Here is a 12308-nt window from a genome sequence, read left to right on the forward strand (position 1 = left end):
TGTAAACCCAGCAGCAGCTGAAAGCAAAGTTTGAGAAGTTTTACCTCCATCCTGCTCGTCGTCTCTCAGCCGCCTCGCTTGTGTCGAGTATGTGTGAAAGAGAGAGAGAGCCAGCCTGCAGGTTAAATATAGAAGCAGAGTCATTTCAGAGCGAGAGAGCGAGAGAGAGAGAGAGCTCATGTTCTGTCACATGGTCATCACCTCGCTCTGTTTCTGATCATCCTGCAGCTTCATGCCCATCAATTAAACCTGGTTTAATTCAGCTCATCTCATTAACCTGACGTCTCTGAGCTCGGTCTGCACGATCGTCACATTTAAACCCGTGAAACCGCTGAGCGCTCAGAAGTGGAAGGAAGACTTTTGCTCGCAAACACTGTTCTCAGTTAGAGTCATTTTGTTTACAAATGAAGAACTTAAATCTGTTTCACAACAGAGTCGCTACGAAACTCGACACGGTTATCTGATCACATCAGCTCCGACTGCTTCCTGCACCCACTGTGTTCCAATTATTTCCTCTGTGAACATTACACAGCTGCAGCTTGATGGCTAAACCGTCTTTAAGCATTAATTACTGTTTGCAGTTTTGTCATCATTAACACTTTCTTCAAATGTTTTTGTGGATTTTTTAAAAATAAAATCTGACTACAGAGATGAAGCTTTTAAAAATGCATTCCTCCTGATCGCCAGCAGGGGGCGACTGCTCTGGTTGATGGGAAAATGAGCGTTCTGCTCAGTGAACTCTCTCCGGATCACTTTATGGTCTCGCTCTCTGGCTTCAGGTCTGATGCTCCCTTTGGAGATTACGGTCCTATCAGAGTCACAGAGGAGCAGGAAGTGGAAACATTGGGTTCAAGTGGTTCTGCCTTATGATTGGCAGGTACAAAAGGCACCAAAAAAACAGACAGTTAGCAGCTACAGCTGCCTGCATCGCCATGCACCTTTAATACAAAAAGGCCACGCCCCTAATAATGCAAACTTTACCTTTACAGTGTGTTTTCACCATTATATGGATTATAAACTGGCCTGTGAGGACCCGGAGAAACATTCGGGGTTCTTCTCTATCTGTTGAAGGCTGTTTACCTCAGCTGTCAATGCTGCGTGATGGCTGGAGTTAATGTATGTTGAACCGTTGGAAAGTACTGCTGTTAGCTAATTTTACCATCTTTTAGCTGCTGTTAGCTGCAATTGGTTTCTGTTAGTCAAAGCTGCACTAACATTTTTGGATGCTTAGCTCAGACTGCATCAGTTTGATGGACAATATAATTACACACTAATCTGGGAGTATAAAATGTTTGTTCTATTAAACAGGCTTAAAAATTGACTGAATTTGTAACAGAATCTAAACAGTTTTTATGAAGGAGGAAATTATCTACGGACACCAAACCAATTTCTTTAAAGGTTGAACATGGCAGGCAGCTCTCGCCTCTGTATAAGATGCTGATTGGATGTTGCTGAGCAGGTTGATTAGCAGGTACCTGAGTCTGTGTGGTGCCTTCGTTCAGTCTGTGGAGCTGCTCGACCAAATGTGCTCACCTCACGCAGCTAAAAGTCGAACTGTGGGGTCAAAGTGCAGGTGCTGGAGTCAAGAAATCAGAGTGAGGTCACCAAACGTTTTGTTTACGGCTCACATTTCTGCTCTCGAGCTAAGGTTTTGTTTAGGTTTTTTTTTTATTCACTTTTTACAATATTGAATTTCATCAATAATTTCAGAAAAGAAACACCAATAATAATACTTGTGTTCCATCTCTGACTGATATTTATTCATATTTTTAGCATGTTTGTGTCAGTTTGTCGACCACAGCCTGTATTTTTGTGTAAACAGAGGAAGCTGCAGGACGTCTCCTCGGCTCTGAGAGGAAGTTGGGTCACTCGAGCAGATATTTCTTCTCTCATTTCTCCTTTTTTGTTTCAGCAGTGCTGCCTGAGCTCTTTGCATCACAAGAGAAACCCACGCCTGTGGTGAAGCCGAGGGTGGAGCAGAGAGGAAGATGCTCTGACAGGATTTTTTTCAAAGAGGACTCGTTTCCTCCTGCAGCCGCCATCCAGGCATATGAAACCGTGTTTTCATGTTCAGGACAAACAACAAAGGCCTCAACATCACACTTACTACAGTGTTGTTTTCACTGCATGTCACCGTATCTTCAGACCAATCAACTTTGGCGGTTTGAGCACTGAGACACAGGACGTGGTTGGAGGGGAGGGGTGAAGCAGACAGGAAGAAGTTTTATGAAGGAGGAGACCTTATAAGGTGAAAGAGACGCTTGCGGAAATGTGACCAAAGAGAAGTTACTCAACCTCAAAACCTCCGTCGTTACAACAGAAAGCGCAGACGTTTCAAATCCAACCCCCGAGAACACGAGGCGTTCACTGACCTGCGGCCTCCTGGTGTGTATCCGATGCACTGATGAAGAACTTGAGGTCCTCCTCAGTGAATACATGTCTGTGCAGCACTCTGGTGATCAGACTAAAGGTTAGCGAGCGCCGCGCTGTGGTAAACACAGTAAACCTGGGGTCAGTGGTGTGGATATGCTGGGAGCCCTCTGCCACACTTTTACAAACCCTCGGTAATGAAAAGAATGAATAATGAAACAGCAGAGCGTCATGACGGAGGAGGACTTCTTTTAGGACGTCAAAGACGTCTCAGCTCTCTAAAACCTCCCTGAAGAAGACACCCTCTTCCTCCCACACCGCCTTCTCACCATCGACACATACACCTCTCTGCATTGAATCATTATCATCCTCCTCAGCGTCCTGTCTTCCTCCCCTCACCCCACCCGGCAGAGGGCCTTCCCTCCCTGAGCCTGGTTCTGCTGGAGTTTTCCCCTCCTACTGTCGCCCAGCGCTTAATCGTGGGGCATCATCTGATTGTTTGGGTTTTCTCTGTGTTCTTGTGGAGTCTTTACCTCACAATACAAAGCGTGCGAGGTGATGAGAACTGACGAGTTGTTGGTGATGACAGCTTCAAGGCACTTCCTGTATGGAGAACCTAGTCACAGGCTTTGCTCCTATGAACGCACTGATGTTTTGGACCCTTTCTGTATCATCCTAGGTGTTGTCATGGTAACAGCTGGACGACCAATCATACAGTCTGCCAGCACAAATAAACCAAAGATTCCTGTTTCCATCCTTAATGTTAAACATTTGACTTCCATTGGGCAGAGCGTCATTTCAAGCTGCTTTCCTATTGGCTGGTTGTTAAAGGCGGTCATGCTGCCATCTTTAATCAGAACACCAACATGTCTGGCGTCATTGAAGGTGGAACCTTGACCTGTGAAAACTTTCTCCCTCCAAAATCATCCGGTGGCCATTTGATGCATTTAGGGAACACCTGTAAATCGTAGCCTTTGGAAAGTCTAATGCTTCTGTACAGGCTGTGCTCTGTGCTGCCCCCTGCTGGTTAAACACTCGCCTGTCCCTCAGATCAGTGAACTGATAAATGGATTAATAGATTATTAAAGGTGCTTGCACTCATTTTCATGTTCTTCCACAACAATGAGAAAAAATGAAATAATCTGAAATAATAAATGCTGTTAGCACAAAATAACCTGTTTGCATGTTATCAGTAGATAAAAGACTACATCAGGAATGATTCAAAGTTATTCTAAAGGTCATTTATGACTCCAAATTGACAACCAGCTTCATTTAAACAGGCTGAACAGACGCAGGTGTGAACGCGCCCTGAATCCCTCCCAGAGAACCAGCAGATGTCCTTTAAGACCACAACATTTATTATTTTTGGTACATTTAAAGGCAGAAATATTCTATTCACTGAGCTGTTTACATGACTCTGTTTAGTCTGGCAGCTTCAGGCCTCCGTACAGGTGAGGCTCAGTCACTGCAGTGCTCTGGGGCATCTTCATCACAAACCACAGTCTGCCTCACAGCAGATTTTGGACTTCTGAGGCACTTTCAGAGGAAAAAACAAAACCGTGATATTTCTTTGGTAACATCGTGAAAACATGACAATAATGTCATCAACTCACAAACAGCTTTTTACACAGGATGCAGTTCCTGCAGTGAAGTCCTTCACTGCAGTAAAAGTACCACTACAACAGCATTTAAATACTCTGGGAGCCGATGTTGGTGTTAGTTTGCTGGACTGGGGCTGATGGTTGGTCTGGTCGTCCCTGTTTCGGCTCCTCCTCATCTTTTCTTTGGTGGTATGTAAGGTCTGATCTTCGCTGTCATGCAGAGACACGATCAAACAAGGGAAACCAGCGGCAGCGTAAAGCGTTTGGGTTCCTGGCGTGATGCTCAGTAACGTCCATGTTTCTTCTTGAAGAGCTTGTTAAAGGCGTTTCTCCTTCGGCTGCCGGACGACTCGCTATCCTCGCCGGCGTCTTCCTCCGTGCCGCCCTTTCTGGTGGGAACCTGGAGCCCCGCCCCCCGGGCGCTACCTGACGAGCTGGAAGAGGTGGACGACGAGAAGACGGCGGTTCCGTCTGTAGCGTCCGATGTGATGCAGAGGGAGCGAGTGGAGCAGGCGGAGGCGAGGACGGAAGCAGAGATGCCCCTCAGCTCCCCGAGGCTGGAGCTCTTCTCTAGACCTCCTCCTCCACCTCCCATACCCAGCCTGGAGCCCGGGTCCTGCAGTGGGTGGAGCCTGGACGTCAGGAGGAAGGACTTTGAGCTGTGCTGACCTCGGGGGTCGCTGTGAGACTGCGGGAGGGCGGAGTCAGAGTCTGAGCGGTTCATGATGTCCCTGAAAGAGAAAATCAGAAACGATGGTTTGCGTGAACGTCACGACTGCTGAGACTCTTCACCGAGACGCTGGTGACAGAGCGTCTCGGTGAAGCTGCAGATGATTGGTCGACTGCTCGAGCTTCTTAGCCACCCTTTTTAAAAATCTGAATCCACCTCTGAGCTGCAGTTTGACAGCCATGGCTGGAATAACTGAGTACACAGACCGCTGCAGTCATGGTCGACACATCGGTGACCGCCTGCCGTAACTGTCAGCTGTCAGCACGACGCCGTAAACATGTGCGCTCGTGTCTGAATCGCTGCAGTCTTATTAGAAACATGGACGATGAACAGAAGAAACCGCCTCCTGCTACGTGTTCATATGTAATGACTGGTTCTCGGACTGGTGGAAACGTGGCGCCGACACAGAAACGACTGACTCGTGCATTTATTACTGCAGAGCAGGAAAATAACGAGTTCGTAAAGCAGAAGCTTTGAATGAGGATGTTTTCTGTTAAGTAGAAGGTAAAGGCAAAGTTAGAGGGAAACAGCAAACCACAGAGACCCTGAAAGATACAACCGGAAAGAACATAAATGTTAATAACGGAGTAGGAATCTCTGCAGGAAACAGTGAAACATTGGGCCTCATTCAGCAAGAGCTTTCTCTTTAAGCCAAGTGAGCCGCACCCCTGATCTCTTCTTACCTAAACTCTCAACCTGAACGGTTGAGGTTTGGAAGGAAATCAGTCAAAGGAAACAAATTCAGAGAAAGTCCTCAAAACTCTTGGATACTAACTCTAAGAACTAAAGAACGCCCGTAGAAGATCCTAAAATTAAATTCAAAACATTTAAGAGTCTTCCTCCATTTATCTGAGGTTGGGCCACGAAGGCAGCAACGTTTTCCCGGGATCGTTGGGAATAAGACACCAAACAGACATCCTGATGAATCACTCCCAACATCTAAAGGAGCAGTGGCTCCACTCAACATGTTAAAGCTTCTAAACATCTTCAACAAAAGGCGCACATACACCAGTCGAGACAATCAGCAACCTGACAACCAAAGACCACCAACTGGTGCACTGCTTGCTGGAGTAATCTCACAGCACCTTTGAGGCCAGTGTTTGAAGCAACTATGAACAAAGGGTAATAAATAATAAATAAATAACAAAGGGTTCTGTTGAAGGATTATATCCATGTTTGCATCAAGAGCCTAGTGACCAGCCTTCAGCTGCAGAGGGTAGAAACACAGATCAACCAGCTTCATGTTCTCCCACAGTTCTCTCTTTGCCATCGTCCAGTTCCCACAAAACTGATGGGACTAAACAATCCAAAGGTCCACCTCACCTCCACCTTCCAATCTGTCGTCATTGCTTGGGGCAACAACACTCCTCCAACCCAGACGACTATTCCACCATATAAAAAAAAGAAAAAACAAAAGACAACTTAAAATCTGGAGATACTTAAGCATAACTTGGTTTCTCAAACAGAATCACGGTTCTAAAGTTCCTAAAAGGACGACCTACGCTTTGAGCTCCAGTTGATAAACGTCACAGGGCTGATTACAACAGGCAACCCCAGCATTTTCCAAAGGTGTGGACACTCTGGTCACACCAGGTGAGCTCGCAAGTCCTCAGCAAGTCCACAAACACATCGACTGGATGGCCTAACAACCTTTCCAGGGTTCAACAACTTTCAATTACTGTCGACCCTGAGCACTACTATACTTTAAACTCTGAAAGAAAGCGCTCCAGCAGGTGCTGAGGACTACACTCTGACCAAGTCGAGTGAACCACATCTGGTCCAGCAGCAGCTGCTTTTGACCAGAAATACAGACAAAGCTCCAATCTGGTCACATGTCAACTTCACAGCTTTGAACACCACCTGAGGTACATCTGAACACCTTCACCGAGTCCCCTAAACAGAAGCAGGCTGTACTTGCAGACACCTGCAACACGGCCAGAAGAACCACGAGGTTAAAGAGAAGCTTCACTGTTCTACAGCCAGAACGGCGTCCATGTGGTTCCTCCTGAACCTCCCAATACGATGGATTCCAAACTCTAATATACTTTGACAACCTTCCCTTCTTCTATCAGCTGCTCCCTTTAGGCGTCCCCACAGATCACCTGCAGGCCTGCTCACAACAGCCCTCTGCATGTCCTTCACTTTTGACCACCTGAGAATTCAAACTAAAACTTGAACTCAAACTGGCGAGTCTCATAAATTATCTCAAACCGAGCGAGGCCCACTGATTCGACTGCTTCGGTCTCGTTAGTGCATCAGGTTTGGAAAACAGTCGTGCAGAGAAAAATACCGGAAGCTGCTGGAGCAACAGCGCTGCGCTTGACTTGTCACAGCGCCCCCTCCAGGCGGGAGGCTGGACGTCGCCTCCGCAGAGTGGAAATGGGAAGAACGGAGGAACAGAGCAGAAAAGTGGGCGGTGCCCTCAGCGCATGAAGAAGAGTCAGAAGGTGGAGGAGAGCAGGAGAAGGTGGGGGGGTGAGAAGAGGAGGTGGGGCTGAGGGAGGGGTGAGACAGGGCGGAGGAGAGAGAAGGGGGAGGCACAGGGGGGAACTCCAGGTGGCCAATGGAACAGCTGCGATTCTGCCGGCCGCTGGGAGGGCGGCACGATGTGAACGGGTCACGTCCTTCCTGTGGAACCAAGCTCCGCCCTTCAACCAACCTCTGAGAGCTGAAAGTGTTCAGGGCGGGGTCTCCGATCCTCTGTCGCAGGGGCATCACACTCTGAGCTGCAGGACAAAGAGAGTGTAGAGTTACAAATGAGACTCTTATTTTGGAAACCAAAATAAATTCAGCTCACAAATAGAAGAAAGCAGTTTTAAACTAAAAAGGGTCAAAGAAAAGGCAGAAAAATGTGCTTGTATTTTGAAATTTAGCAGCCAAACCTTCAAAATAAAATCCAGTGTTTTCTTCAGCTTTCAGAACATTTTTCATGTTTCTTCTTTGAGCTCTTCTGTCGTTCAACCTGAGCTCATTTTATTTTTCTACAAGCGATTTTTTTTGTGTTTTTCAAGCTTTTGCTGCATGAACTGACGTCACAGTCCAGCCGAGTTACAAAACATCAGCTGCTATTAAAGTGGATGTTAGTGAAAGGAAGAGGCAGAAGCAGGTTATTAAAATGAAGTGAGGGCTCCGGGACTTCAGAGAAAAAGCAGAAGAACAAACTGAAGTTTGAATGTCCAACCACACGGGGAGGAGGAAGATGAGGAGGAAGAAGAGAAACACTCGACGAGGCGTTCACAGGGACACTGACCCGGTTTAATATTTTGACACAGTAACTAAAAATCATTAGTGCCAAACGTAATAAACTTACCGATTTTAAAAGAAGTTAAAAAATATTCAGATTCAAATCTGAATATTAATGTTGCCCATTTAGTAAGGCCTTATTTTTGTGCCACTATTCTGAGCGCACATAAAACAATTGCAGGTGCAAGTGTTGCATTTTGAGGAAAAATTTATTTTGAGCGAAGAAAAGCTTACTTTGAGTGAACAAACTTTATTGCTGCGTGCACAAACTGTATTTCAGCTACAATCATACCCCTATAGTTACATTCGTGCCTATAGTTACATTCGTGCCTATAGTTACATTGTAACATCAGTTTCAGGTGGAACAGCCAGCAGCTCCCGTGTGTCACGCAGTCAAACTGTTTAATATTCTGACATTTCCATCAAGGATCAAACTTCCTTGATTAAAGGAAAACTTTCTATAGTAAAATGCACTTCAAAGAAAAAGAATCTGTGTTCATGTGAACGTCTTTGCACGACTGATCAATACCTCTGTGTCTGATTGAAAAAGATCATTCAGACTTTGCAGGAATGAAGAAAAACTATTCTGAATTTTTCCTCTGATCAGGTTTCCTTTGAAATGCTTTAAAGGATCTTAAATGTGTTTTAAGTGCTGATTGGTTGGGTTTGTACAGAGGTATGAACCAATCAGAAGAGAGGAAGGCTAAGGAAGGGGTGAGGCCAACCGGATTGTTTCCACGCTGACTGGGTGTCTGCGATGCCACTCAGGGGCCAGAGGTCGCTGACTCGCCGGTCCATCTGCCACGCTGCGTCTGGAAGGAGCCAATCAAGAGACGGCAAGAAAATAAGACCAATCAGAGGAGGAGGCGGAGACAGAGAGGGGACCACAGGTGAGCTGAGAGAAGGTAAGTAATGATTAACTCTGAAGTTTAGGGTTTGTGTTTTTGTTGCATCGTGTGACTCTGAAGAAGAAGAAGAGTTGAAGGAAAATTCCACTGTTCTTAATTCAGGACTTCACCTTAAGATTTTATTCTAACGAAATGATCAGAGAGCAAAAGTGTATGAATCAGAACATCCAAATCTTTGTTCTGAGTGTAGAGATCAGCTGATCTGCAAAAGGCAGCAGGTTAAGAGCCATCAAAGCGATCCCGAGTTAGCTTAGTTAAGCTAACTCGGGATCACAGCCGACTTTCCAACTGCTAGTTAAACTGACTCAGGGTTACTGTGATGACGTCACAGAGCAGACTTACACTGCAGCGTCCCCGGAGAAAGGATGTCCTCGTCCATGTCATCTAGGTCATCAGAAAGGAGAAGGTGCTGAGGGGTCGGAGGTCGCAGCCCGAGGAAGGACGGGTCCAGGTTGAGGGCGGTGGCTAGCGCACCGAGGCCTGGATTGGTGACCAAACAGAAGCCCGTCAGAGACTCGATCTGCTGCCAGCGGTGCAGCTTCTCCCGCAGCGCCGCTGTCACCTCAGCCAGGGCCTGTCTGAGGAGGAAGAGAAGCAAAATAAGCTACCTGTGCAGGTAACACAGGTGCACGTGTAACAGGACGTATCAGCAAATATATGTCCCACAGAGTGAGCACAGAGGAAAGAAACAGGAATATTTATACAGAAAGAATAGTTCAGGGACTCCACAGTCACCTGTCCATCAAGCAGGCCACGCCCCTCCAAATGCCAATTCTAAGCCTTAATTTAATTTAAAACAGGTTATTTAGAAAAATAATCTACATAGACCAAACAGTTTGTGTATCAGGCTGCAAGCATGTTTGTTTCTGCTGTAAAGTTTAACATGGGAGTCTATGAGCACCGACTCACTGCTGCCTCCGTTGGACATCAGAGGAACTGCAGGCTTTGCGCTTACTCACTTGGCGGAGAGGATCTTGTGATCGACGTCATCCAGCGAGGAGCTGTGAGCCACGTGAAACGTGCCGAACAGAGAACTCCTCTTCTTCTTGATCTTCTCTGCCTGAAACACCAGCCTCATCATCATCATCAATGTTAGTGTGTGTTTTTTCTCACCGTAATGGTAAACCAATATCAGAATATATCGATTCTGTGCAGTTTACTGTGCTGCTCCTACAAATCTATAAATCTTAGCTCAAATCTCATGACAGCGTCTTCGTCATGTGTGCTTTAGCTTGTTTGTCTCACAGTCAGGATAACATCAAAATGACAAAATGTAGAAATGATGAGGATCCCAATATGGTTCCTGTATCATGTGTGAGGTGCATTCAAGGCCATCTCCCCATGGAAGTCCCGCTCTGACCTCTTCCAGAGTCTCAACAGTGACCCTCAGCTTGAATATTTGACATCAACTCTTTATCAGTCAGGACTTCCACAGTAGTCACCTCAGCTCCCGTTTAGGAAAGAAAGCTAAATGCATGTTGTAAACTGTTGGCTCAATCCCGGATAAGCCCCCAACTATTTTTAACTAATAACTAATTAACTATAACTATTTTCCAGGAAGTATCTGAGGATAATGAAGGATTTTGCTGCAGGAAACACACTGTCAAACCAGACTAAAGAGCCTGGACGACTTCCGCTTTCAGCTCTCATAGTGCGTCTAAACCAAACATGATACAAAATTTTGGTTCGTATTACACTCGTAAATATCCACTTTCAGACTTATTAAAGTCCTCTGTTTCTGCTCAGGCCCTGTTTCTGTATAAAACGAAATTTGGACGAGTCAGCTCCAGCTTTTCTTGAAAGGCATCAGTGGGCTTGACCGTTTCCCTCATGCATCAGGATGTCCCCGTCTCTCCCTGACTGATGAACTCACCATGAACGACCCAGAGGACACCAACAGGTTTGTCAGGTTTGGACACTTGCTGACTAAGAATTTGATGTTTGCAGAACATCAGAGCAGGTCTTCCAGACAGATCTGAAAGTAGAAGCAGCTCCAGAGGTCCTGGAGACGACCTTGAAGGGGCTCAGGGATGGTTTTTGCTTTCTGGAAAGTTGCTTTTTGGCCATTTTCCACAGCAGGAAGTGTCCCTGAGAGACGTCCATCAGAGAAACGTTAAATTTAAGCCAATTATCTTTGCTTCACTCACCCCCTCTCTGGCCTGTAGCAGCTGCCGCTCAGCGCTCTGTTTCTTGATGTTGTAATACTGAACTTCGATTTCGTGCGTCAGCTGCAGCCACTTCTGCAGCGCCTCCGGCGGGGTCCAGTGGGCTCGCGACTCCAGCTCCCGCTCTGCCTTTTTCAGCACCTTGCGGACCTGCGGTGAACACAGAACAAAGATGAACCGATGAATTGATGGTGGGACGGACGGGCGGTGTTTTAAACGGCCCCACCTGCTCCAGCTCCTCCTCGGCATATTTCTGCCGGCTCCGCTCGTTCTTGTTTCCCTCTCGCAGCTCACGAAGCCGCAGAGCTTCCTCCTTGGCCGAGTTGATCTCGTTCCTCAGCTCCTCCTCCACCTTCACCTTCTCCACCTGGACGCAGCGCTGCTCCTCTTGAGCCTGCTGCAGCCTGCCATGAAAAAACAACGAGAGCAGCAACACGTCGGGTTAAAACGGCTTCACCACTTTCCACCCGTGTCCCATTTCCACAGAGTCAAAGACATTTACGGAGATGAGCGTTCGAATGATGTTTAAGAATCGTCAAAACACGCCAACCTGAAAGGCTCAGCTGAGGTTAGCTGGCTTCTCATGCAACGACAACACGTTCTGGATCAGATTCAGATCTGGGAGTTTGCAAAACATTAATTTAATAATAATGATACTTGTGGCTATGCTGTGGGACAGGAGCTCCAGCAGATTGGAAAACTCACAGGCTGTCACCAAACTGCTCCTGGATCAGTGGAAGAAGTTGGACTTTGACGATGTTCTCAGTGTGTCGAGCCCACAAACTGAGGGCAGCCTGCAGCTGTGAGGAGCTGGAGCAGAGGCTCTGATGAAGGGTAACTTTGATGGTCCCTCACAGAAATGGCAAAAATCCCAAATAAAAACTGAAGAAACTGAAACTTCATGTCTGCATGTCGCAGATTTGCTGAAGCTCACATCTGACTCTCCTCACGGCCCCACAGCCACGTCGTTATGAAGGAGATCAGCATTTCCTGTTAGCACAGGAAGTGAGGTCAGCAGGTTCAGAGCGCTGAACTTTTAGAATGAAACTGTTTTTATTCCTACTCTACTATTTCCTAACCGACCCATTTCCTTATTGACTTTTATTGATGATTAACCTGTGGAATTTCTTACTCATTTTACTGTTTAGTCATAAAAAAAAATAGAATCTGGAAAATGTTCACAATTAAGAAGCTTGACTTCCTGTCATGTGACTGATGACTTCAGCATGCCAGCGCAGCAACACAAAGAAGCTGCTGGACTTCAGTTATCACTGATGGCAGCAGGAGGCGC

At 46.4% G+C, this 12308-nt stretch overlaps 2 protein-coding genes across 3 annotated transcripts in view; both read right to left on the minus strand.

Moving 5' to 3' along the window:
- Positions 1 to 366, minus strand: part of dub (duboraya) — an 8992-nt gene extending 8626 nt beyond the window's left edge. The window contains exons 1-2 of the mRNA XM_005750247.1: positions 202 to 366; positions 45 to 115 (exon numbers count right to left, since the gene is read on the minus strand). Of these exons, the coding sequence (XP_005750304.1) occupies positions 45 to 50 (6 nt within the window). The 5' untranslated portion in view covers positions 51 to 115; positions 202 to 366. The remainder of the gene's footprint in view (positions 1 to 44; positions 116 to 201) is intronic.
- Positions 367 to 3707: 3341 nt separating this feature from the next.
- The window catches only part of LOC102210103 (stromal interaction molecule 1-like), a 16715-nt gene continuing 8114 nt past the window's right edge, over positions 3708 to 12308 (minus strand). The window contains exons 8-14 of one of the 2 annotated variants that reach the window (XM_005750248.2): positions 11244 to 11421; positions 11000 to 11167; positions 9812 to 9912; positions 9195 to 9430; positions 8670 to 8756; positions 7361 to 7427; positions 3708 to 4702 (exon numbers count right to left, since the gene is read on the minus strand). In XM_005750248.2, coding sequence (XP_005750305.1) covers positions 4255 to 4702; positions 7361 to 7427; positions 8670 to 8756; positions 9195 to 9430; positions 9812 to 9912; positions 11000 to 11167; positions 11244 to 11421 — 1285 coding nt within the window. In that variant the 3' untranslated portion in view covers positions 3708 to 4254. The remainder of the gene's footprint in view (positions 4703 to 7360; positions 7428 to 8669; positions 8757 to 9194; positions 9431 to 9811; positions 9913 to 10999; positions 11168 to 11243; positions 11422 to 12308) is intronic. The other variant, XM_005750249.1, reaches the window with a different exon arrangement.

The sequence above is a fragment of the Pundamilia nyererei genome, unplaced genomic scaffold, assembly GCF_000239375.1.
Source record: "Pundamilia nyererei isolate P.nyererei 1_Seehausen unplaced genomic scaffold, PunNye1.0 scaffold00266, whole genome shotgun sequence".
NCBI lineage: Eukaryota > Metazoa > Chordata > Actinopteri > Cichliformes > Cichlidae > Pundamilia > Pundamilia nyererei.